This window comes from Phyllopteryx taeniolatus, chromosome 14 (genome assembly GCF_024500385.1).
Source record: "Phyllopteryx taeniolatus isolate TA_2022b chromosome 14, UOR_Ptae_1.2, whole genome shotgun sequence".
NCBI lineage: Eukaryota > Metazoa > Chordata > Actinopteri > Syngnathiformes > Syngnathidae > Phyllopteryx > Phyllopteryx taeniolatus.
Window position 1 is genome coordinate 10,533,983 of NC_084515.1, and position 27,196 is coordinate 10,561,178.

The following is a 27,196-nucleotide window of genomic DNA, read 5'->3' on the forward strand; positions in this document are numbered from 1 at the left end:
TTAGGGTTCCAAATTAGAGTTTCAAAGCAAGGGCAGGGTTTCAAATTATGGTTTAAAATAGGATAGGATTTCAAATTAGGTTTTCAAATTATTGTTAGGGTCCTAAATTTAGGTTTAAAGCCAAAGTAGACCAGGGTAGGGTTTCAAATTAGGGTTTAAAATGGGATAGGAATTCAAATTAAGGTTTCAATTTAGTGTTCGGGTCCCAAATTTAGGTTTAAAGCCAAAGTAGGGTTTTGAATTAGGGTTTCAAACGAGGGTTAGGGTTTCAAATTAGGGTTTGAACCAGGGTTGGGGTTTCAAATTAGGGCTTCAAGCCAAGGTTGGGGTTCTAAATTAGGGTTTCAAACCAGGGAAGGGTTTCAAATTAGCATTTAAACTAGCGTTAGGATTTCATATTACTGTTAGGGTTCCAAATGTAGGTTTAAACCCAAGGTTAGGGTTCCAAATTAGGGTTTCAAAACAGACTAGGGTTTAAACCAGGGTTGGGGTTTCAAATTAAGGCTTCAAGAGAAGGTTAGGGTTTTAAATTAGGGCTTCAAGACAAGGTTAGGGTTCTACATTAGGGTTTCAAACCAGGGTAGGGTTTCAAATTAGCATTTAAACTAGCTTTAGGATTTCAAATTAGTGTTAGGGGTCCAAATATAGGTTTAAATCCAAGGTTAGGTTTCTGAATTAGGGTTTCAAATTGGGGTTAGGGTTTCAAATTAGGGCTTGATGCCAAGGTTAGGGTTCCAAATTAGGGTTTCAAAACAGGGTAGGGTTTCAAATTCGGGTTCCAAATTAATGTTAGGGTTCCGAATTTAGTTTTAACGTCAAGGTAGGGTTTTTAATTGGGATTTCAAACGAGGGTTAGGGTGTCAAATGAGGGTTTAAACCAGGGTTGGCATTTCAAATTAGGGCTTCAAACCAATGTTAGGGTTCTAAATTAGGGTTTTAAACCAGAGTAGGGTTTCAAATTAGGGTTTAAGTTATGGTCGGATTTCAAATGAGGGATTTTAGGATTTAAACCAAGGTAGGGTTTTGAATTAGGTCTTAAATTAGGGTTAGGGTTCCAAATTTAGGTTTAAAGGGAAGGTATGGTTTTGAACTAGAGTTTCAAACTCGGGTTAGTGTTCCAAATTAGGGTCAGGTTTTGGACTAGGGTTTCTAACTACGGTTAGGGTTTCAAATTCGGGTTCCAAATTAATGTTAGGGTTGTGAATTTAGTTTTAACGCCAAGGTAGGGTTTTGAATTGTGAGTTCAAATGAGGGTTAGGGTTTCAAATTAGGCCAAAGGGTTTCAAAATTAAGGTTTCAAGACAGAGTGAGGATTGGGTTCACGTTAGCGCTAGGGTTTCAAATCAGGGTTAAGGTTTCAAGGTAGGTCAAACCCTAGGATTCTGGATTAGGGTTTCAATTTTGGGTTTTATGACGGTATTACGGTTTGAAGCCAGCCCGGATGAGGTTTGCAAACAAGGGTTAAGGTTTCAAAATAGTGTTACAAATGATGGTTTCAAATCAGAGGTAGGGCTTGTAATAATTGCACGTTTGACGTCACATCCAGTGTCAGGAAGCGGACACCACATTCACGTGACTTGCGGTCAGCCAGCGAGAGCGCGTGAAGGGGGGCTGGGGTGGGCGGGCCCTTGCTCGTCCGGACCAATCAGATCGCAGCGTCGCTTCGCCTCGCAGCAGCTTCACTTTGGAGGAGGAAAAAAAGGCCGCAGAGGGGACGAATAACGGTACCAACCCTCGAGCTGGATTTCGGCTTTTCCCCCGCTCTCCTACCGAATGCCCCGGGAGACATTTCATGGCGTCGCCGTGCTGCTGAGGAGCGTCCTACTTGCACCGTGGAAGTAAAAAAATGGCCTGGATGTGGAAGGTGAGCGAGTGAATGAACGGAGGGAGACGGACGGACGAAGTGGAATGGGGAATGGGGAATGGGGTTGGGGCGGTCGGGAGGTGGTGGTGGTTGCGTGTGTGTGTGTGTGTGTGTGGGGGGGGGGGGGGGGGGGGGGGTGGTAGTTGTGCTCGTTCCTGCCTTGATATTAACGAAAACAACGCGTGAAAATGATGTAGTGTCCGCCGATGAAGGTGACTCATAACGCTGCAATAGCCGTCCAACTCTGGCAGGGGTCCGCTCGGTCGCAAACTCCTTATTTTGGGAGGTTTGTTTAATTCAGCGTTAAAGTGGGCCTGTTTTGGTGTTGTCTGTCGGCCTTCTTTGTGAATGCAAGTGTTGTTGCCCATCACGTGGCGCGCGTGTGTGTCATCATGATCAACAAGTGATGTTGTCAAACGTCTGACACCAAGTACCACCTAAAAAAAAAATAAAAATAAAAATCTTAGCTCTCCAAGTTACACCACCCAGACCACCATTAAGATACAGTATCGTAGTAGGCCATGGTGTTCATCAAAAATAAGGCAGATATTTTATTCCTATCTGCACAGTTTGAACATTAACACTCGCTTAAATGTAGGGGGGAGGGGGGGGGGTGGGGGACCTAAATGATTCAATTAAACAGGGCTTACTGTACTCCCCTGAAAAAATATCTTATGAAAAAAAAAATTGTCTTGAGGAAATCATAATTTTATGGGAGAGGGAGGTGAATCATAATCTTATGAGAAGGAAGTTGCATTTTTTTCTTTTTATCATATTTTTGAGGGAATATTTTTCAAGAAATAATGCCTTTTGATCACATTTGAACATTACCACTGCGCCTAAATGTAAGAAAAGCAAAAACTGCACCTAAATTATGATTCTATTAAAATGTATTGCACACAAAACGTATTGCACAGAAAATAACAGTTCTAAACATATTCAATGCAAATGTGTACTACTACTGTATATAAACGTTAAATACAACTGAACTGTACATAATGAATGTATTGCACTTGAAAAGTAAAAATGTACAGTACTGGATTTAGAGAAATTCAAACAGACTCTATTCACATCTACAAACTTCATTCAATGTTTGATGGTATTGCATGTTTTTTATGTTGTAAATTTGATTCATATTTTGAATTCAGCGGCACGGTGGCCGACTGGTTAGAGCGTCAGCCTCACAGTTCTGAGGTGCGGGGTTCAATCCCCGTCCCCGCCTGTGTGGAGTTTGCATGTGCTCCCCGTGTCTGCGTGGGTTTTCTCCGGGCACTCCGGTTTCCTCCCACATCCCAAAAACATGCATTAATTGGAGACTCTAAATTGCCCGTAGGCATGACTGTGAGTGTGAATGGTTGTTAGTTTCTATGTGCCCTGCGATTGGCTGGCAACCAGTTCAGGGTGTACCCCGCCTCCTGCCCGATGACAGCTGGGATAGGCTCCAGCACGCCCGCGACCCTAGTGAGGAGAAGCGGCTCAGAAAATGGATGGATGGATGGATGGATTTTGAATTCAGTGATTCTTTCATGTACCACTAGAGAGCCAACTTACTACACTTTGAGAAACAAAAAGAGGACATTTGGTCAAATATCCTTCGTCCCTCAAAGGCCACTGTAGTCAGCTATCATAGTGCATTGTGGGACTACACCAGCTGTGAGTGCGTTACATGCTGACTAGCTAGTTCAGATGACATTTGAGATGATTCCTTTTAAGAAATGTGGTGGGAAATGTCCTGGAAAAAGAAGACAACGCTGGTCACCGACGCAAAGTGTCAACCGATAGCATCTCAGGTCAAAGAAATGTGATCCTTTTAACACATTCACTGCCATTGACGGCTTTAGAAGTCAAATATCCATGTTAACTGGGAAGGCTGGCAGTGTTAATAATTATTTCAAGCCAGTTCATCTTAGCAACATGATATTTAAGAGCAATGTTTGTCATGAGCAGACCCACAAAAAGTCTGAAAAGAAGAAGTCTGCCATTTTTGATTTGAAGCCGACATTTTAGGGTTATTTGGCCTTTTCTTGGACTCCTCCAAAAATGACCCAATCTAAGAGATTTTGCTCAATTGCTGTCAACTTTAAAACATGTATGACAGATGGATGACGCTGGCTTGTCAAGAGTGTGGGAAACCTGATTTGCATTCGTAACACGTCGCCGCTCCAGAAGCCTCGGAACCGACCAATCGGCAGGCGACTTTGTGTGAAAAGCTCTTTGCAAACTGCCTGAATGGCAGAGTGATCCACTGCGAGGCCGTGCGTCCGAGCCGGCAAAGCCCAGCCCGACTCCGTCACGTCAAGTGCGAGATCGCCACCTTTGTTTCGCCAATCCGCCATAATCCTCTGCGCACTTTCTTACCGCCTTTTCCCCAGCTTACTTCATGTGGCGGCTCGCCGCGAGCTCTCGATGCCCTTGAAGCAGGCCTCTAAGCCAGTGGAAAATCCTGTTATCTGCATTAGTGTTGTCCTGACTGTTTGCGCTACATGTACACGTAAAGCTACTAATGAACGATCAGGAAAATAAAACCAAGTTGTACACTGAAGCCTGGCTATTCTCGAGGGATCGGCGAGCCCTTCCGCGATTCGTGAAAAAAAAACATGAGTAATAGAAACGCCCCAAAAAAAGTTTTTCGAGATACAAGCCGTCGTTCGTCTGATTTTATACTTCGACTTGTGAGCGAAAAAAATGTCATAACATTTTAAGCAATTTGAAAACAAACTGTGGAGCAACTCATGCAGACAGATAATATAACAATACCCTCAGGCATATATTCTCTTTCCTCTGTGAAGAATGACTCATTTTAGTGTGGCCTACTGACGAATTTTGACCAGCTTGACTAGTGGTTGGCACATCCGCCTCACAAGACACTACATTGTCTGTAGGTGTGTCAAAAAGTGGCTGGGTAGCCTTCCGTTCACGACGTGAGTGTCTGGTGTTAAATGTCACAACCACGACATTATGGCCCTGATACTACCTCCAAAAGTCAAACCCCCAACCCCGCAATTGAGTGCCATTTACACAAAGTGAGTGTTGGGTGTTGAACCTCACACCCCTGTCATGGCATTGCGGAATATACCCTTACACTCTCCTGGCGTCTCACCTCTGTTACAACTCTGTTACTACCTCGAGGCGGAAAAGTGTCGCTTGCCCCTAACGAAGTGTCCAGTGAGTGTAGCGGCATGGTGGAAATCTCTTGCACGCGGCTCTGATCCTACCTCTGAAGGCGGAAAAATTGCCAGGTTGATATTCAGTGTTGGTGCCGTTCACCCAAAGTGAATGTCAGGTGTTAAACTTCATACCTACCCCACTCCCGGCATTGTGCAATACGCTTACGCACAGTTGCTGTCCCGCCTCCTGTCACAGCTCTGATACTACATCCAAAGGCAGAAAATTGCCGAGTCGACTTCCTCCCCCTAAGTGACTGTCGAGTGTTGAACTTTACACCTCGGCGCCCAATCTTGTGGAATTTACCCTTACGCAGGGACACTGTCCCGTCTCTACCTCCAAATGCGGAATACTGCCAGCTCAACTTGAAAAATGACATCTTTTAGAAGGCAGCAGCGTCTTTCAGACATCCGTGACATCGCGTAAAATCGCCGCATCTGATTTATCTGCCTTTTGCACAACACCCAGAAAAGCGGGATGTTGCCGCAATTAGACGTCATAAGCGCTCGTGTCTGGTGTGACCTATGCGAATACTTGTTGGACAGCGACAATTGCTTTCAAAATAATAGGGCGTCAGGTGTGGAACTTCACACCCCTTTCCCGGCATTGTGCAATACATTTACAAAGACTCCGTCCCGCCTTTGCCTACGGCTTTGACGGTACCCTCCGAATGTGGAAAATTGCTTTGTTGTGAAGATTTTTTGTTCTTTGAAAAAAAACGCATATTAAGAAGCACACGAGGTGTGTGTCTGTGTGTGTTTGTTTCCTCGAGTAGAAGGGACAGATATGAGTGCTTTATCCTCTGGGGGATTGTGTTCCGTTAGTTGTGACACACAAGGTGACACACACAAATGCACGTACGCGCTGGGCCTGCTCGCCTTTGTTTTTCCAGGGCACATTAAGCACACGTTCACTTTGAGCCTTAGGGACGCTAGCAGATTAGCATTTGTTTGAGCTGGATTGAAGGATTTTTGCTCTCGTGTCATGAAAAAAATAAAGGTATATTTTTTAAGAGCTTCATGCTGTAGCACAGCTCGAGGCGAGTGCGCCCTCTGCTGGGCTTGGCAGGAAGTGCGAGCCTTGCGGCATTTTGTTTAGCGACCTGGACGACTATAATGAAGTGGCTAGAAAGAAGGGGGAAAAAAAAAAAAAACGAAAAATGTTTTTGGATTTTGGAGTATTTTTACTGTGTTTTGAGACTCTTATGTAGCAGAGCAGTCGCAGAACATAATCGAGTCGCCTCCTAAAAACTAGTTTACAATGTCGAAACGTGATGACAGGAAGTTACCCACAAAGACCGCTTTCTTGAGGTTTTTATTTCCTTGTTTTTCTCGGAGGGTAAAAGTCCCTCTACCTGAAAAAGAGCAGTTTTTTAAAAATATATTCTATTCCCCAATGCAATTACCTGCTCCCAATGTAGCCGTTGTTTACGGAGCTGGAGTGCTCGCCCAGGCAAGCGCCGTGTTTGCAAGCCCATTTCAACCGATTATGTGCCAGTAAACAAGCTCATCTTCACTTATACAAAAAGGCTGATTGCTAATTGGTCAAGAATTCATTGTCCTTTTGCTGTATATTGAAAAATGGCTTCATCTCCCTTTCTCCGTCTTTCATCCCACTTTCTCTTCGTCCTCCCGCTCCTGTTGATATTTCTCTTGTCATCCTCCCGTCTCATCCTGCTTCCTCTCACTTTCTTCATCTTCCTGCTTCATACCGCCTCCTCTGAATTTGGCCTCCAGTTTCATCCCGCTTCCTCCAGCTTTCTCCTGCTTCGTCCTCCCATCTCATCTTGCATTGTCTCACTTCTTCTAATAATGTCATCTCACTCCCTTCTTCCACTCCCTGCCACTTTCTCTCATTTCCTTTCCACGATCAGGATGTTTGGGGCCGATCACCGATCAGCGAGTTCACAAAACCGATAACTGTTCACTGATCCGATTACAAGATGGAGCAATGTGTCTATTTGAACGACTTGTTCATTTACTGTATATACTTGTGTGCTGTATACTGAGTATCTTCAAAAGTATTCTCTATTCAGGTCATGTATTCTAATCAGTCAGGTCAAACCAACATTACAACATGACAGAAATAATGGGTCCTAACTTACTGTAATTAAATCACTTTATTGTCATTAATTTACAATTGAATTGAACTCCCTCTTGACTTTTTTGTCTCTTCCTCCCGCTTCCAACACACTTGTTTTGTTGTCGTCGTTGCCGAGTGCCGTGCCAGATGCACAGTAAAACATCTCTGTTCTTGCGCTCTCTCGCCCACAGAGGAAGTCAGTGATCGCCACCGGACTGGTGGTGGCGGTGTCGCTCTTCTTGGTGGCCGTCCACCTGGCCGAGAAGCCTTACTTCCCGTGGCAGCCTGCGTTCGGCGAGGCGTTCGGCGGCCACTGGGTGGCGTCCAAGCAGACCTACCAGGCCTTCAAGCCCCACCCGGGCTACGTCAGCATCCCCAAACAGGAAGTGAGTATTTTTCTTCGGTGGGGTTGGGGGTTTGAATGGGCGTAAATGTCATCCAATCAATTAAGAAGATGCGTCTCGTCGAGCATCGGCTTAATTCATTAGGTCGGCGGGTTGGGAAAATGTCTCTTTTGATGTCTCCTTGTCGTTTTTTGTACCACGCTCCACAATTCCATTCTCCTGCCTTCAAAGGGCTCAATGCTGGATACTCCCCGTGCAATTTATGGAAATTGAAATATCAAAGCGCTTTAATTCCCCGAAATTACAAGCCGAGGAGGAGGCAGCCAGGAAAACCAGCGAGGCTCACATTTCCCGGCGGAAAACGGCAAATGAACGTCCAGCCTCGGAATCTCTTGCTCTGAGCTTTCTCCCTTCCGCATCGACCGGACCCATCCAGGCGGCGAACGCCAGCGTAGGTGCTTGTTGGGGGCCTGGGGGTGGCAGTTAGTCTTCCTTAAGCCCTGGCCAGCAACACTTTTAACAAGCGCTCATATTTCTCCCGGATGGTAGTCTCCCGCCGTCCGTAGCGCCGTGTCAGTGGAGGGGTTATAAACTTCTCACCTGCATGTTTAATGCATGACGGCATCCCTCTTTTCACCGACTCTTGCAGGTGTGAAATATCAACATCCTGCCTGCCTACTCTATGGCTCGCACACACACACGCGCAAAGTGCTGCTGAAATCGTAGCTTTTCTCAATGGAGTCTATAGGCCTTAGGACTTTGATTTGGATCATCATCATCTGTGATGTTTCTGCTTTTATTTTGGCAGATTTCTACTTCCTGTTTTTGTTCAATTGCCAGAACTCTCAGTCATAGGCGATTTTGACCAACCTTTTGTACACGACAGACTGATTTAGATCTTCTGTGACGGTATTCATGCATTTCAGTCAGTCTGTTTGTGCCGTCTGCTTTTATTTTGGTCGGTTTCTAGTTCCTGTTTTGTGTTTTTTTTTTGTTCCCGCCCCTAGATAGGACTCTCTGATTTGAATCTTCAGTGACTGGTGTCGTTCATTGCATTTGAGTCAACCTGCTTGTGCTGTTACTGCTTCTATTTTGGTACGCTTCGACTTCCTCTTTTATTCCCTTGATAGCCCACTCAGTCAGAGTTGATGTTGACCAACCTTTTGTAAACAAAGCATTTTGTTTTGGATCTTCGGTGACTGGCATTTGTTGCTGTTTGACAAGAAGGACCACTGAGTAAAGATGGAGACTGCTATGTTTGCTTCTGAAGCTGTCTGCCATATGCTCATCTATGCTTGGTGGTTAGTGGTTGATTTCATTTTATAGTTGTGTGAAATTTAATGTTAAAAAAATTGTTAACCTCCTGTTTTCTTTGTGTTATGTGTTTTCAAAGGGCGAGTTGTATCTTATCTTCGTTTTTTTTTATACAATGGTTAACTTCTCTTTTTGCACTTGTATGACAGTAAATGCTAAAATGCGACTTTTGCCCATACCACACTGACATAACGCTGTTCTTAACATAATCATACCGACACTAACTGTTACTTACTTTAATATGAGTGCAATGATAATATAGGGATGTTTTTGGCAAAGGAGCCGTATGAGGGAGCCCATCAAATATATGCGTGTGATCATAACTTATATAGGTTTTAAGAGCGGCATATAATACCCCATTTAGGGAGTACGTTAATTGAATGGGCCCCGGGTGGTTACGACGTAGAACGGAGAGGCGAGGAAGCGGCGTCGTTAAGTGGCTGTGGAACATTATCGCTATGAATCGGTTACACTCTCAGATGCTGACGAAGAGCCCTCAAGCCAGGGAAATTTACACTTTATAGTCCCGAAATAAAAATGGCGCTGCATGTCAATCGCTTCCCTGTCTCTGATTAAAAATCGTCAAGACTGTATGTAACAAAGTCAAATTTTGGGGAGTGACATCCTGCAAACAGTTAGTTCATGTAGTGTGAATGATAAAAAATATAGTGCTGCCTTGAGATACGAGTTCCTTGATTTACAAATTTATTCAAGATACAATTTTTTTCTCCGGGCACTCCGGTTTCCTCCCACATCCCAAAAACAGGCATTAATTGGAGACTCTAAATTGCCTGTAGGTGTGACTGTGAGTGCGAATGGTTGTTAGTTTCTATGTGCCCTGCGATTGGCTGGCAACCAGTTCAGGGTGTACCCCGCCTCCTGCCCGAAGATAGCTGGGATGGGCTCCAGCACGCCCGCGACCCTTGTGAGGAGAAGCGGCTTGGAAAATGGATGGATGGATACAAGCCGTCGCTTGGCTGATTTTTTTTTATCTTGAGATACGAGCAACAAGTGCAGATACAAATGCGCTTCAGACCCCCACCACTAGATGGCGGCAACAAACGTTACCATCATTTCACATTGGTTTCCTTGCAGTGGAAGAACAATATCTGTTGGTGGCGGTAATGCGCCATTGAGCTGGTTGCCAACAGCCACTTGACCCCACAGGAGGACAGAAATGATGGACGGACAATACATTAGGTACAGCGGGGTTTTGCAATCGCATTTTCCGTGTTCGCAGGTTATGCGGAGAGCAAATATTACTGTGTTTTATACAGCGCAATACTGTTGAGTGCAATTTTTCTTCTAAAAAAACTCATAAAATGAATTTGAGTGTTTTTTGAGGCGACTGGAGGAGATTAATTTCATTCATTTCAATTGAGAAAGATGATTTGAAATATGAGTGTGGTTATGGAATGAATCAAACCCGTGTCTCAAGGCACTACTGTATTAGTATTTTGTTTTAAACATATTTTACCTATGCTGTGATTATCTAAATTTGACTTCATCTGCGAATGACCATGCTCCTCTTTCGGGTTTAAAAATAAATTGTAGCCTTTGAGCACAATAGTTTGCTCACCCCTGCTGTAAATAAATGAAACATCACCTCCTGCAGGCATCTTCTGTAATCCTGATAATCCTGCCACAAACTGTACATAAAAAAAAAAAAGCAGAGAGTGGGCATTTGGGAAGCTGTGGCGTTGAAGTCGCTAAACGATGCCCACTGTGCTGTGAGCTGCATCTCGCCCTTGATTAAAATGCTCAAGATGGCGTTTATTAATAGGCCGTAATTATTACATTAGTGCAATCGTTCCCGGCGGACACCACCGCCTACGCCGAGTCATTCTCCTTGAAAGACGCTCTGTGCCTGCCTGTTGACAGTTGAGCAACAACCTCTGAAACACCAATAATTCACTGATCCTGTGCATTAGTCTTACTACCAATAATTCGTTCTAGCGTCCAAATTGTTGCCATTTATTACACAACTTTTGTTAACTGTACAGGCAATGTTTGAAGTCACATTTTTAGTGTGAAAATAAGTTACCAATAATTTAACGTAAAGCGTTATGTAATGTAAACTATAACACACACAAAAGTTTTGTACAGCCAACGCCTGGCATGAGAAGCCGTCTAAATGCACTCAGCAGTCAGTTTTCTCTCCTTCTTGTTGAATAAGAATCAATCAATTATCCTATAGATATTTCGTCGAGTACTTGAGTCTGAAATTGTATTTATTTATTTACGACTAACATACATTTTATTCTCATTCCTGAGGGCTGGACTTCCATCCTTAAACTGCATATGTTGGTACTGTGTGTATGTCATAAACTCTGTACAGAATTTGTAGACAACAGAATCAGCATTTGCTAAATGGTTAGCATTCACGATTAACATTGGCGCACTAGTGATTACCATTTTTAGAAAATAAGAAAAACACTAACTACCATTCAGCTTACTCATACATCATGTTATATGTACATTACACATCTAATAGTGTCTTACAGATGCTCCTCTGTCATTTTTGGCAAAGTTTATCAGTGACCCAACACTGCGTCCGTCTGCAATAAATGTCCGTGTGAAACATTGGTTCTGGCGGCGCAAACATGGTTGCGGGCAAAACATTTATTTATTTATTTATTATTTTTTTTGTGGTCCCGGCGGACTCGACTTAGCCGAGTTATTTGATTTTTTTTCCCAACCCTAGTCAAGACCAAATCTGGCTGAGTGTCTTATCAAGGGTACAAAAAAAAGGAAATAGAAACTTACAAATATAAAACGGGTAAACGTGCAAACAGATGGACTCAAACACATGAGGCCAGCCCAAATTCAAATCAAAGCATTTTGTTCGCAAAAGGTCAATCACAAAATAAAAATAAAAAGAGTGTGACGCTAACCTTGCCCTGTTTCCTATGCCCATTATCCCCACGGCAGCCCCTGAAGCTGAAGTGTGAGCTGTGCAGTGTGGTGTCCAGCTCGGGCCAGATGCTGGGCCAGGCGGCGGGGACGCTCATCGATAGCTCGCCGTGCATCTGGCGCATGAACAACGCGCCCACGCGGGGGTTCGAGCGCGACGTGGGCCGCCGCACCACGCTTCGGGTGGTGTCGCACACCAGCGTGCCGCTGCTGCTGCAGAGGCCTCAGCACTTCTTCGGCCAAAACAACGACACGGTGTACGTGGTGTGGGGACCGCTGCGCAACATGCGCACCGACGGCAAGGGCGTGGTGTACAACATGCTGCGACAGGCGGCCGACAGCTACCCGCATGCGCGCATCTACGCCACCACAGAGGACAGGATGAACTACTGCGACATGGCCTTCAAGAAAGAGACAGGCAAGGACAGGTGAGTCAAAATGGAAATAAAGTAGTACTGAAGTCAAAAATCATTATGCCGAAACGGCGTTGAGTTGTACCTCAAATTAAAGGTCCTGGTGAGAACTTTTCAGAAATGTAACTATTAGGTCAATATGACCTTAAGAGATGATGTAAGGACCAAAAAAGTGATGTTTTTCTGCTTGAAAATGTCACCAATATCCACATTTCTACTGTGGTCAGAAATCACTGCACAAAACATGTCGAGTCGTATCTCAAATCAAAGGTCATGGTGAGAGCTTTTCAGATTGGCAATTTGGTCAAAATAACCTTATTAGATGATGTAATCACCCAAAAAAGAACTGTTCTCTATGAAAGTGTCACCAATATCCACATTTCTACACTTGCAATTCACCAGTAAAGGTCAGAAATCATTGCGCACAAACAACGTTGAGTTGTGCCTCAAATTAAAGGTCCCGATGAGAGGTTTTCAGCTAGGTAATTATTTTGTCAGTATAACCTCGTATTGACAAAAAAATTCAAAATCAATTAAAAAATATGTTCCAACAAACCAAAGATCCTGAAGAGAGCGTTCCAGATACAGTATGTAATTACTTTGTCCATATTTCCTTGTATGAGGATCTAATTATAAAAAAAGTGCTGTTGTTTCCCTTGAATTTCTCCAATCGACACTAATTTTACTATGAATAATGTCCCAAACTATTGTGGACAAACCACATAGAGTGATACCTCACTTGAAACGTTCAAAAGCGATCTTTCCAGATACAGTGGAACCTCGATAGAACGGACTAGTAGGGCGGGGGGGGGCGGGGGGTCGTCTGATATAGCCGATAGTCCGTTACATTGAAGCACTTTTTTTTTTAAGGCCATATCCTCCCACTTGATTATACTGTTCAAAATTATTGTTTTGTAGTTTTTTTTCGTGGCCTAAAATGCCCAGTACAGTATAAAGTTGTTGTAAATAAATATTTCAAAAAGCTTGGAAATGTTTGAAAGTTTCACATTTGTTCCAAACTTACCACGCCGGTGTGCTTGGTCATGGTGACATTGTTGAAGTACAATACTCATCATAGGCGAGTCGCTTTCATGAGCTGCGAGGAATTAGTGTACTTCCTAGTTCCAAAGCCGATGCCAAAGGCGATCAGCTTGATAAATTTTTTTCCCTGGAAATACGTCAGTCCGATTCTCTGCCTGCATTCCACCACAGCGGCAATAAACATGCATCCATCCATTCTCAATACCGCTTATCCTGTTCAGGGTCGCGGGGTGCTGCAGCCTATCCCAGCTGACTTTGGGCGAAAGGCGGACTGCACCCTGAACTGATCGCCAGTCAGTCGCAGGTTCGGCTTAGCCGATATCCGTTATATCTGGGTCCGTTTTATCGAGGTTCCACTGTATGTAATTATTTTGTCAATATGACCTTGTATGACATTGCAAATGACCAAATATCTGCTGTCAGAAATTCTGCAATTTACTCTACAAGTTCACCAGTAAAGAATTCAAAATTAATTGTACAACAAACCACATCGAGTCATACCTTCAATGAAATGTCTTGGTGAGCATTTTCCATGTAATTGTTTTGTCAATATCACTTCATAAGATGACATTATTACCCAAAAATCAGTTTTTTGTTTTGTACTTGGAAATGTCACAACTATACACTAAAAATAACAACATCAAAAATGATTTTGCAACAAACCACATTGTGTCACATCTTAAAGGTCATAATGAAAGCTTTCCAGCTATGTAAAGATTTTGTCATAATCACCCTAAATGACATCTTGACCCAAAAAATGTCATCAATCTCCACGAGTCCACACTAAAGGTTCATCACTAACAAGGTAAAAAAAAATCATTGTGCAACTAACCACATCAAGTCATACCTCAAGGGAGAGAGTGACCTGTAAACATAATTGTATGTTTGTGACTACGAGGCGGGACAGCAGTTTCCGTGTTAGTCAGAGGATCAGCATTTCTCGCATCTGCTCTTCCTACAAGGACTAAACCAACAAAACAAATTTGTGTGTTTTTTTCCCCAGTGTTTACTATTAGAGTAATATATGAAATATTGCCAGAATATACGGCGAGAGGAGTAATATGTGCTGTGCCGACTGAGTGGATGGACCAGCGGGTGATTTTCATCACAGTGACTTCCACTGCGCTGGGGGCCATTTCCTAAAGAGGGGCGTTTATGAGGCGCCTCATAAGATGGCGATCGGGTGCAGGTGAAAAGTCGATCGTCAATGTCCCACCTTCTGAGGTCCTGTTGCCGCCGTAACAGAGACAGGATGGCGCCTTTGTGTAATGGACTTTTGTGATGCTGGGAACTGGCCGTGAAGTTAGTCACTCACGTATCATGTCCTTTTGCATTATTGTTACTTTCGGACAGCATCCCACATTTTTCAACATGTGTTTGGGAGATTTCAAGTGTGTTTTTTGCAAAATTCCAGAAGTTACGTTTGGTGCAAACACAACACTGCTCATCACCAAAAGAACACCAGTGAAGTATAGTGGTGGCATCATGCTTTGAGGCTGTTCTTCTTCAGCTGGTCCTGGAGCCTTAATCAAGGTGGAAGCAATTCTGAACATTTCAATATTGCTGTCAGTGTTAGCACAAAACCAGGCTTTGGCTAGAAAGTAAAAACAATGTCAGGAAAAGCCTACTAAAACAGCCTCATCCCCAATTAAATGTGGGTGTGCACACTGTGCAATGAAATGATCTCAGGTGGGTTTTAATACTACCCCGCTAAAAGATTTAATTTTGTTTTGAATTGCACAAGTTGTAGGTCACAATAATGGTGGAATGTACTATCATATCATATATAATGACGATATGAGAATTCATAAGGAATTGGATCGATAAGCAATATCGATAATGGAATCGGAATCGCTAAATTTTTAGCCATTCCCGTCCCTAGACACGAGTACGTAATGAGGTCAAGCTCTACAAAATGGATCGAAGGATGTTTACATCCTGTTTTGCTTCCTACTGCAGCCTGTCTCGACTGTTAACTAACGGCACCCCCTGCTGGTTGAGCAGACATCCCGCAGACCGCTTTCCATTTACCAAAACGTGTCACGGCTGTTATCCGTTGGCCGTAATCTGCGAGCCGCACACACGAGGTTTATCGCCGCCGCCCGCCGAGCTGCGCAGTGGGTTCCCGTCGGATCCTATCGGCCAGCGGCGGCAGATAAGCGACCTCGCTTAAATCACGCTGTCATGCCCGCTTTCCTGCCCAAGCATCCATTAGACGCCGCGATCCCATCCATGGATCTTTGGCAACACATTTGGCACGTTATCCTTTTCGTTAGCCACCATTTTTACAGCGCAATCATTAAAATATTCTTCAGTTGGATTGTGCACGGGGTAGCATGGTAGACTAATGGCTAGAACATCTGCATCACAGTTCTGGGGTTTGGGTACACAGATAGACAGTCAGCAAAGGCAATGCCAGCAATCAAACAGGGCCGAGGCTTGAACTATTGCGTCAGTGGCGAGAACAAGGAATGCTGGAATGCGACGACAAGATGCAACGAACTGGCAAGGAGACGGAATGAGACACAAGGTTCAAAATATTAGGTAATCAGGGATGACGAGGCGCAGGTGAGGAAGGCGAAATTGGGAGGAGGTGAGCACGACACGCGGGGGAAACGCAGGACACACATGCAAGACATGACATGGAGATGCCCCAAGATGATGCCAAAGCACTAGTTTTATATTAGCCAGGGTTTTGACCTGCCTTCATTTAAATATACATGTAGTTCCATGGCAGCAAGATGGTGCCAAAGTACTACTTTTAGATCAGGCAAGACTCTGGCGCCAACTTGTGGCATCTTGGGGCATTGCAATACGAGCACAAATAACAGCAAATTGACGATCTTTTTTTCATTATGGCTAGGTTGAAAATATGTTCAAAATAGACAATTTGAAAAAAAACAACAACGATTCATTCAATTTCAGTTACACACACAAATTCCTTTGACCATACATAAATACACTGATGCCACTTGGGGACAGTATTGCTCTCCATATTATGTGTCTGGCCTCTTTTGAGTAGTTTTACTTTATTTAACTTTTATCATTCAGGAGTCAACTTTCTTTTTTGTTTTTTTGTTTTGTTTCGTTTATATTATGTCACCTTTGGAAGGACACTAAATTATAGCTGCAATGAGAATTGCCCTGGTATGTACAGACAGAAGCAGTTAAGATGTCGTTAGTGTTCAGTTAGTGCGTACAAATACTACATCTCAAAAATAATGAATTCCATCTCTGAGAGCAACATGGTCGAGCTGTTGAACAGCATCTTTTTTTTTTTTTTTTTTTTCTTCTCAAAGGCCAATTTTTCCATGCGGGTAAGCGCAGTCACGGGATGCTCGCAGCCGATTATGAAGCGCGATTACACAGGCGTGACATCGCCGTTAATAAAGCGAGATTAAAAGGATATTGGGCACATCAGCCAGCGTGCAGCAGCTGCCGCCCTGTGATGAGACCGCCATTTTGAAACGTCTGGAGTGTCTGTTTGTCCTTCAGGAACAGAACATCCAGATGTTCACGGTATGATAGCAGTGGGAATGTTCTGTTCCGGTTTGTCAGCGACATGGCTTTAAAATGTGACGAGAAACAGTGAATGCTGACACCGTTAGTCACAGGTGACATTTTCTGTGCGTGGGCTGCTGTGGTATGCATTATATTGTGTACTGAACATGGTGTTTTGTTTCAGAGCAGTTTTCAAATAATATTCACTCCAATTGTTTTTTTGTTGTTGTTTTTTTTTTTGGTTTCAGAGATTTTTGCTTGACAAAGTATCAAGTTCAACGTCACAGCATGGTCAAACACAAAAAAATGCAATCATTCAATATTTTTTTATCTGATGGCTGTCAAACTTTGTGGAGGCGTAGCAGCAACAGAGCTGCTCAGCTGGTTTGTTTTTGTCCTGGTCTGCATTGAGTTATACCTTGAATGAACAGGTCATGGTGAGGGTTTTCCAGATAGGTCATTATTTTGTCAATATGACATTGATCATTTAAGGGCCAACAATAAATGTCACCAATCTCGACAAAGTTCGCCAGTAACGAGGGCCGAAGCCATTAAGCAAAAAAATAACATCATGTCAGACCTCAAATTGAAGGTCATGATGTGGGCTTTCACATTTGCAATTACTTTGTCAGCATGACCTTGTATGACTACATAATGAACAAAAATCTTCACAAAATCATCGTATTCATACCTTCAAATAGAAGGTTATGTATGATGGGCGCTTTCTATGAGCAAGAATTTGCTGTGTGTTCGCATGATAATGTCATCTAAAAAGAAGTAACTCAGCAACAAGGACAAAAAAATCATTGTGCGACAAACCACATTCAGTCATACCTCATATTCAAGGCCCTGACGATAGCAGTAACAAGCAGTGCAAATAATTATTTTGTCAATATGACCTCATATAGACCACAAAAGACCACAAAAGTGCTGGTTTTTGCTTGAAAATGTCCCCAAACTCCACTGCCTATGAAACTCACAAATTTACATTTATCACAAATAAACATTTATATTGTTTTCCCCCAAATTCTCCAATGTAGCAACACCAATTTGATATTCCTCATATGGGTTCTTGTGGCATTACAAGTAGCTAGTTAGTCGCCTTTGTCAAGAAAGTAATCGAAAACAAGCAGCAGCGGCATTCACGTGGTCTACAATGACTTATTACTCTCCGGTAGAATGAAGAAACGCTTGAGCGAGCTGACACGGCGGCATTGCTCATTCGCATCATTAAAAATGAATTGCAGTGCTGTGTCGTCCTTGTAGGGGGCCCAATAAACAAAGCAAAATAAATAAAGAAATACATAAATAAATGTTCTGCTTAGGATTTATGCCTGTTTGATTGTGCGTACAGGATCCAGTCAGGGTCGTACCTCAGCACCGGCTGGTTCACGCTCATCCTCGCCATGGACATGTGCAAAGAGATCCACGTCTATGGCATGATCAACGACACCTACTGCAAGTAAGACTCGGCCTGTGCGTGTGTGGGGGAAACACAACTATTAGCCCCTTTCCACTATACGATACATAAACGGGTCTGCTCAGCCCTGCTCTGGGCGTCTGTGGTTTCCACTTCAAACTCGTAACGCAGGAAACTGGGCAAATAACGACAATGACAAGAACCATTGAGGAGAACAAACTAAATAACTAAATAAAAATAGAAAAGAATTAAACAGTTTTTGGCACATTTCTTTGCCTCAATTCAATGGACATTGTGCTGCTACTTCTGCTGTGCATGCCTTGGCCACCTGGTGGCAGTATACCAGAAGCAAATACAAAGAAGAGTTTCACAACTGGCTCAGTAAGCTGTAGTAATGCAAGGGATAAAGAATATATGCCTGTGAGTATTGTTATCATGTCTGTCTATATGTGTTGTATCCATTGCTTAGAGGGTTATAACACTGCTATTCATTAGCCTGTCTATGGCATTTTGCCAAGAGTAGTTAGCATTAAGCTAAACTGACTTCCCCAAGGCAAAGCTATATGATGTAAATTAACGACGCGTAATTGTCTTTGTTTTATTTTTGGTTCAACAGTAAACTTGAAGCCTCTTTTTTGAGGAACTGTTCACTATATGTCAAAGTGCTGCTTGTTGTGAAGGGAGTGAAGGCTAAAGTGGTGAAATTACTCAATTCTTTCCGCCCCCCGTAGGACCGAAGGCTACCGCAAAGTCCCCTACCACTACTACGAGGCCGGCAGCCGGGACGAGTGCGCCGAGTACCTCCTGCACGAGAGCGCCCCCTATGGAGGGCACCGCTTCGTCACAGAGAAGACGGTGTTCGCCAAATGGTCGAAAAACCACGCCATCAAGTTCTTCAACCCGCCCTGGCAGCTGTCGTGATGCTCGAAAACGCTCGTTCCAAACATCATCCATCAGGTTTTTGCTTGTTTGGCGGACACCGGACGCTTTTTGGCATTCACATCATGGAGCAGCAGTCCAGCCAAGACTCACTTTTTCTTTAATACCGAAGGAAGAAACTGTTAGCTGGAGATGCAGATGTCATTGCGAGCTATGGCGACTCTTGGTCACGTTAGGCGCGATCTAGGGACCTTAGAATCGAGTGTCTGCGTGGACCGAGCCACAACTGAAGGCAGAGACATTGACACTGCAAACCCTCATGAAGCCTTCACTGAAGTCAAAACTGATGGAAGAAGGTGTCCCTTAGACGGGTTAGCCGGCATTTTTTTGTAGATGTCACAGCGAATTTAACCGAAGACGCGTCCTGGTCAAAGGCAGGCGTGGGAGTCGGATGTCCGGCACGACTTACCCGCAACCGAAGGCAGATGCTCCGTCATTTCCTGTGTAAACCCTCATGACGCCTTCGCGGGTGTCATCAGTTTTGATTTTTTTTCAGTGGCGCAAGTTAGCTCCGTGTGTTTACTTGTTAATTTATTCAGCAGAGATCCGTGCAGTTGGACTTGGACATGGTCACACTCCATAAAGTTGTGGCTCCCCTTCCTTCCTCTTCTTGTTTTTCTTCTTCATGTCAAGCCTCGCGTCATGTCGCCCACCTTCTTGTCATGCCAGTTCCCCCAGGTGTTTGTGCTCAGGATGGTGATTCATGAGGCGTCACATTTCATTTATCCTTCAGGCTTGTCCTTCATCGGCTTTACTGTAGCACAGTGAGACGACTTACAACCTCCCGATGCTTTTATTTCTATTTATCGAGTATTTTTTTAAACCACCGTATTTCCTCAAATAGTGGCCGTCCCTCTAATAGACGCCCAGTCACCGGCTGCATCTAAACACCTTAGTGACGATTAGTGTTCCGCTCGACTCCGGTTGTGTGGTTACTTCACAATGTGTATGTTACAGGGCTACTTACACTTCCTCAAATTATTCTTATTATTTTTTTGCATAGTTTCTCCACTTTAATGTTTCAAATCATCACACTAATATAAAAATCGAACAAAGAAAACCTAATTAAAGATAAAATACAGTTTTTAAATGGTGATTTTATTTATTGAGGGGAAAAAAAATATTTAAATCTACCTCTCCCTGTGTGAAAAAGTAATTGCGTGAGTCCATGTTTATGTTCCGGGGTCATTTATTTCACCCGGTCTCTTGTTCTTAATACACAATTTTACCGTATACGAAGACGGTTGTCGATTAGGATTCCATTTGACTGACGGTTTGTGCTCGCTCCGTGATGTTGTCTGGAAGCTAAACCACTACGGCTACAGCACATTTGTTGTCCACGTTTTTCTACAGCCGTCCTTTTTATTTTGCTTTAGACTGCACTTTCACTCAGAATTGTAACATACCGGTTTCGCCTTCCCCAAACTGCAGTGGAGTAAATAACTTGGCCACTCTTTGCGGAAATACGCCCGTTTAGCAGGAACCAAAGTAGCAGGCGCCTGTTTAGCTAGCTAGCGTGCATGGTAACCACATTCATGCTGTAGCTTCAGAACATGCTAGTGGGTCAGTCCGGACCCAGGCCTCCTTTTCACGTGTTCTTTGCATGTAGCAAATCCCAGCCGCGTTTAGGTCTACAAACGTACAAATCAGACCTTGACTTTAGCCTCTTTCAAGGAGAGATCTCGCTAAAGACCTGATGTTTATCAGCCTTTGCCTTTAACACAGAACCCAGTGAAAGATATTGCCGTAGTAGCAACACTGGTGAGAGGGGCGTGGGGGGGGGGGTCACGGGTTCGAGTCCTTCTGGCAATGCCTCGGGTCACTGTCAACGGTGACAGACAGCAAGGCATTTATTTACCACTTTTTTTTCTTTTTTTTTTTTTTATTCTAGTGAGGGCTTTGATGATGTAATTGTGCTTGTTTACCTCAAAGGCAGACGCACGCACGGACACGCACTGTGCTTTTGCAGTCACCCGGCAGCTCTCAGATCAGTTTACATGCGATTGACTTCATTTTCGGGGCGTCGCCGCTACCCTTTTCTTCAGCGTTTTCAGTTTGCTGTTGTTTTGCACCTCATTGATGGAAGGCTCTTACTGGCCCCTCCGTTAGGTACACCTGCAACAATGTGATTAAATCCAATACAAACGAAATCTGCTTTTACATAGGTAAAGATGATGTATTCATTGAAAAGTATGTTTATTAATATTGTGTTTTTTGCACTGCATCATACTAAGAGTTTTTTATATTTTAAAAGAAAAAACATAACTCAAATTCTTGTGACCTTTATCCTTTTTTGTTTCACATCAAGTGTCCTTGTAAACGTGTGTGTGTTTGTGTGTGTGATATTGAATGTAACACATCACTTAAGTATTAACATTTTATTTACTGGTGCAAGATTAGCATCAAAATGATACATTTTGTTTATTAATCAGAAAAAAACTCCACTTTCATTTTCGTTTGCTTCATAAATGCTAGTGGCATATTGTGAATGTTTGATTTCTTTTTCAATTGAACAAGAATGTATTTTGTTGTTGTTGTTGTTTTTGGCATTAAAAGAACCTAAAAGCACTCAATTTCATGAATGTGCTGACGGTGGGTTTATTTACTGTCAATGTGCGTCGTATTCTTCTTCGTCCTTCCTACAGGAAGAGGACCATCTTGATGCATTATCCGTCTTGTGTGTTGGGGTGATTGTGGAGACGGATGATAAAGCCAATCTATGCCCTGAAGCTTCTGGGACTGGGGGCAAGACAGTCTAGTGACACCTTGTGATGGGGGATTGTCGGCAACATTAGTAAATCAACCGAAACATGATGAATAATACAAAATAATCAAATAGTATCCAACACTAACAAACGATATCTATGAAAAACACTTAGCAAAATGTACTCGACACTTTCTGTATTATGCGCTTTCTAAAAGAAATCTGAACCACTTCCGGTAGCGGAAGTGGCTTACTTGGCGATGGATACGCGTAGCTTTCACAAACTAAAAAACTCTATTCATGCATTCTGCTGCAACAGGTAATGGCTACTGCAAAAAAAAAAAAAAAAAAAAAGGCACTTACAGTACACTTGTGTCACTGCTCACTTTGTGATCGATAAACACAGACAAAATAAATTTATAATCCGGTACACATGGATTTAGTTGCGCTTTCTGCTTCCAGCTTGACGTCACTGCCCACGCACAAACCACATGAACAAGACCGCTGATTAATATATTTTCCGCAACGACATATTAACTTAGGGCCTTTCCGACAGGCTGTCTGTGTGTCGTTGGCATGGAGACCCGGTCAACAACCAAAACACTTAGTCAAGTAATCATTTTCAAATTAGGGTGCGCTTGCCACATGTCAAGCGACCACTTAGTGCACCCGCAGCCTCGCACTAACAATGAATGGGGCTGGTCGACTGCGCACTAAGCGGATGTCGTCTGATTTTGGATTCGGAAAGGGCCCTAACAGTTCCGGGGTCACAAAGGGGCAGCCCGCCGGGGGTTGCCTATGCAGTGCCCCTGCTCTAGCTGTCCAGTGAGGCGCTTCAGGAAGATTCTGGCTAGGATCGTTCCAGCAATGCAGAGGAAGGTGATGCTTCTGTGGTTGTCACATGCCTGTTTGAGTTGTACAATGGAGGCGTATGCCCTCCTTGGCCAAGATGGTTTCGAACAATTGAGCCATCTTGTTGTGCAGTTTTGGCCCAGTGTGCTTGTAGTCTTACGCTGGGATTGCATGAGCTCCCGGAGCTTTGTCATTTGACATCTGGTGGATGGCTTTCTCTACTTCAGGCAGATTGTTTAAATCAAGATTGATCTGTACCTGTGGTAGTCGATTGATCGCGTCCTCATTTGTGTGAGGTGGTCTGTTGAGGACAGCATTCAGCCCATCCATTCACGATGCTGGAATCGTTCACTCGTGAGCGTTTATCCGTCAGCCGCGTATTGGAGGAAGGGTTGAGTACCGTATACTTCAAACGCTTCATGTTGGGGTTGTTGGTGCTGACTTTCCTTCTGTTTTGCGCCTCAGCCATGAGTTTATTTATTTATTTTATTTTTTTAACACTCATGCTCATCTTGCCGCTTTTACCATCTTTTGGCATCTTGATGTTGTCAGGGATCACCCAAAATTATTTGTCTCAAACGTTTTGTCCCAATGCGGATTTTATATTGAATACAGAGCAGCAACTCAAAATCTTTAATCAAATCAATCAAACGTATCAGTGCCTCAGTGGTGTTTTCTGCTTTCAAACAAAGGGGGGAAAGCTATTTTCATTCATCTCAATACATATTTTGTAATTAATACAGAGTGTCCAATGACAAAAAAATAAAATAGACATCTCATCATAGTGTTGTTTTTGTAGTCACTTCCTTGTGCACAGAGGTCAAACTCAAGGCCTGCGGTCCAAATCCGGCTCTCCACATCATTTTACGTGGCCCGCGAAACCAAATCATGTGCGTCAACTTTCACGATTCCTGCTAGAATCTATACGAACATATATATATATATATATATAATTAATAATATGTTGAGTCAGGCGGCACAGTGGCCGACTGGTTAGAGCGTCAGCCTCACAGTTCTGAGGACCCGGGTTCAATCCCTGGCCCCGCCTGTGTGGAGTTTGCATGTTCTCCCTGTGCCTGCGTGGGTTTTCTCCGGGCACTCCGGTTTCCTCCCACATCCCAAAAACATGCATGAATTGGAGAGTCTAAATTGTCCGTAGGCATGACTGTGAGTGCGAATGGTTGTTTGTTCCTATGTGCCCTGCGATTGGCTGGCAACCAGTTCAGGGTGTACCCCGCCTCCTGCCCGATGACAGCTGGGATAGGCTCCAGCACGCCCGCGACCCTAGTGAGGAGAAGCGGCTCAGAAAATGGATGGATGGATGGATGTTGAGTCACAGTCATGACCCTCTGACGGAAACCAAAAATTAGTTTGACACCAGTGTCCTAGTGTGTGTCTTTCCTACTGATAGTGCCCTGCAAATTCTGCCTGGCAACAAGGACAAAAAACAAGATGACTTTGCCTGACTGTGTTCCTGGCAGATTTTCCTGACCTTTCCCTGCTATGTTGTTTTATCCTTAGGCAAGTTATCCTTATAAACTTCTTTTGCATCCTTTTTCTCAGCTGGAATCTGACTGTGTTCCTGGCAGATCTCACTGTCCTTTCTCCACTGTGTCATAAAGTGGACTCGTTCAAATGTGACTGCAGTACACTTGAATTATTAGGTGCTTAAATTTTGCACCTGCTGAGAGAAGTCAATATAAAAAAAATGCAGCCAAACAGTCACATCATAAAGCCAGATAAACAATCACATTTATGGAGTTAATCAGTTGTCACCAAAGAAGGAGAAAAAGCCGGCCGGCCCACACGTGACCGTGGCCCAAAGGACGAGTTACGGCGTCATTAGGAGAAGTCACTCAACGCTGAAATGACTTTGGACACAAAATGTAAATCTCCCTGCACACACATAAGCATCTGAGAGGAATTTTCTGCGCATCAGCGTGACCGTGAATGAAATAAATGGAAGGAAGGCGGCTGCGAGCGGCGCCGCATTAGAGCAGTGCTTTTAAGGGCAGCACTTAGGCACGCCAAATGTGAATTCCCATTAGGCGGAATGGAATGGAGGACGTCGACGTTTGGGGAGGTTTACACGGGGATTGGATGTCACACGAGGAATAATGCAGCTTTTTACATTTTCGGGAGGCTTAAAAGTCATTGTGTGCTGCGCCTGAAATGACCTATAAAAATTACTGTGTCTCGCATTGGCACGAAAATGGAAAAATGGAACCAAATGCATTGAAAAAGAACAGAAGAGGCAAAACACTGTAGAGAATTTCGCATGAGAGACTACATAAGTGGCTTGTATGCAGTTCTCGATGTTGGTTTTATTGAAAAGATACTTGTTAAAAACATGTTTTAATTGTTTGCTAGCCACTTTTGACCTTTTTGCAGAAAAAGTAGCATTCTGAGAAGGAAGTGTGTGTTTTGAAGCACAGTTCTAATGGCCAATGGAGATACTTGTTAAAAACACGATGTTATAAAACATATTGGTACCATCTTGTGCAAAAGTTCGGTTGTTCTGAAGAGGAAGTATGTGTTTTAAGGACAGTTCTGGCAGCCAGTGGAGGCACTTGCTAAAAAAACAAACAGCATAAAACATGCTTTCATCGGTCGTTTCGCTACTTTGAACTTTTTTGTGGGAAAAGAAATTGTTGGTCTGATGACGAGTAACTGTGCGTTTTGAAGAGCAGTTCATGGGGTGAATGGAGATACAAAGATATGAGGAACTTGTTAGAAACAAGTTATAAAACTGCTTTTTACTATCTTGCGGGAAAAGTGGTGGTCTGAAAAGTAGTAAAAACATCGGGTCATAACATGTAGGAGAACCTGATTCTGTGGAGACCATCATAAAGTGGAGATACTGTTTTTTTTTTTTTTTATCAGACACCCACGTTTCAATACAATAAATACATAATTTTTTTTGGTGATGGGGTAGTGAGAAGCTCATATTTGGCCGCTATAAATCACACCTGCAGTTAGCCGTCACGTTAATGGCGAGCGCAGCCCGCTTGTATGGCCTCTTGGGGCAAAAAAAAAAAAAAAAAAAAGGCTACATTGGCAAAGCTGCTGCTGGCGCCGCGGCCGTTCCCTCTTCCATCAAGCCCGAGGGGGGCATTTAATTCAGGACCGCCTCGGGGGAAAAAAAAAAGCTTCTCCCAACTCGTCAACAAATATATGAAGCAAATCAATGGCTCACTGCCTGCTGTCATGGAGTTTCATAATTGCAATTGTTGATGTGTGTAAAAAAATTAATTACAAAAATAAATAAATAAAATCAAACGCGGGGTGGGTCCTAATTGACCTGTTGACACTTCCTCCGAATGGCGTGCCAGCCTGCTGCTATTCTTATGCATGAGAGATGAATCCACTGTGAGTCATGAGTAAAAAAACAAAACAAAAAACATGATGGCAGGTACATGCAGAAAAGGGACTCACTGGATGCAACAGAGTGACGGGTGAAGTGAGGGATTATGGGTAACAGTATTGTTTTTCTGGGGGTTTTTTTTCTAATCAAATGCGAAGGAAAACAAAAAGGACATGACGTGCCTATTAAAGCCAAAGCCGGGTTTTTAGACATTTTACGACCTTTTAAAGGCCACGTCCATCAAATTGAACAACCTCGCCTTTACTAAATTTGAACAGCTGACACAAGCTCAATATTCTTACATATTTGAAGAAGACATTTTAGCAATCTTTTTCATTGACTGTCATGGAAATGTTCCACAACACGGTTGCTCAGATACTCTTTTGTCCAGCTTGAAACCATAACCTAGACTTGAAACCCTAACTTGATACCCAAGTTTGGAAACCAAATCCTGTCTTGAAACTCTAACCAAGGCTTCAAACCTTAAATATAGTTTGAAATCCAATTTATAGCTTAAAACCCTGCTTTGAAATCCTATCTTAAAATCCTAAGCCTGGTTTGAAATCTTAATTTGAAACCCTAACCCTGTTTTGAAACCTTAATTTGAAAACTTACTTTAAATCATTGATCCTGGTTTGAAATCCTAAATTGAAACCCTACATTGAAACACTAACCCTGGCTTGAAACCTTAATTTGAAACCTTAACCCTAGTTTGAAACCCTACCCCAGGCTTGTTTGCGATTGGGAGGCAGCAGCTCGATGTTTAGTAGCGAACGCAGCTTGTTCAGAAAACTGTATTCTGAGGGTCTGCTTGGTGCTGTACTTGTTCCTCTTTGTGTTTAGCGGTGTTTGTTACAGTAATGTAAAAAATACTGCGATGTGCTATACATGTGCTATAAAAAAGAAGCATCAAAACATATTTCGACAGTAGTTTCAGAAAAAGTTGCCTTGAAAGAGGTAAACACATACGGCATGAATAAGTGGACCACCTTCGACTTGCTTGACTCTCCCGTCTCCCGTGGTGTTGCTGTTCAGTCAGCCCGAGCAGCTAAGCAGAGATGAAATGGGGCGTCCTCATCATTTGTCAGAGCGCCCGCGGAGTAATGACCAGGATGAATTGGACGTACGCTCTAATTATGGAAAGGACGACCAAAAAAAAAAAAAAAAAAAAGGTTCTTGTCAAGGTCCTTCCTACAGGCTGGGAAAAGTCCACTAAATCAGCAGTGAAGCGTAGCTAGGATTACGGCACATACAAGAACATAATGATAGTTTTCAGGATT

At 43.3% G+C, this 27,196-nt stretch overlaps 1 protein-coding gene across 3 annotated transcripts; it reads left to right on the forward strand.

The window, feature by feature from the left end:
- The first annotated feature begins 1,458 nt into the window (after positions 1 to 1,458).
- st6galnac3 (ST6 (alpha-N-acetyl-neuraminyl-2,3-beta-galactosyl-1,3)-N-acetylgalactosaminide alpha-2,6-sialyltransferase 3) lies at positions 1,459 to 21,574 on the forward strand. Of its 3 annotated transcripts, none has more exons than XM_061798052.1 (5): positions 1,459 to 1,864; positions 7,303 to 7,497; positions 11,701 to 12,110; positions 17,992 to 18,099; positions 18,789 to 21,574. In XM_061798052.1, the coding sequence occupies exons 1-5, from the start codon at positions 1,847 to 1,849 to the stop codon at positions 18,976 to 18,978; spliced, it is 921 nt and encodes a 306-aa protein (XP_061654036.1). In that variant the 5' UTR covers positions 1,459 to 1,846; the 3' UTR covers positions 18,979 to 21,574. The 3 variants fall into 3 exon arrangements, with proteins under 3 accessions (XP_061654036.1, XP_061654037.1, XP_061654038.1); XM_061798053.1 differs by lacking the exon at positions 1,459 to 1,864 and adding an exon at positions 8,463 to 8,550 and having other exon boundaries at positions 7,373 to 7,497; XM_061798054.1 differs by lacking the exons at positions 1,459 to 1,864; positions 7,303 to 7,497 and adding an exon at positions 9,613 to 9,969.
- The last annotated feature ends 5,622 nt before the right edge of the window (positions 21,575 to 27,196 follow it).

Coding starts and splice junctions, on each gene's coding strand:
- st6galnac3 (XM_061798052.1), top strand. Junction 12,111..17,991: donor AAAGAGACAGGCAAGGACAG/GTGAGTCAAAAT, acceptor TTGTGCGTACAG/GATCCAGTCAGGGTCGTACC. Junction 18,100..18,788: donor ATCAACGACACCTACTGCAA/GTAAGACTCGGC, acceptor CGCCCCCCGTAG/GACCGAAGGCTACCGCAAAG.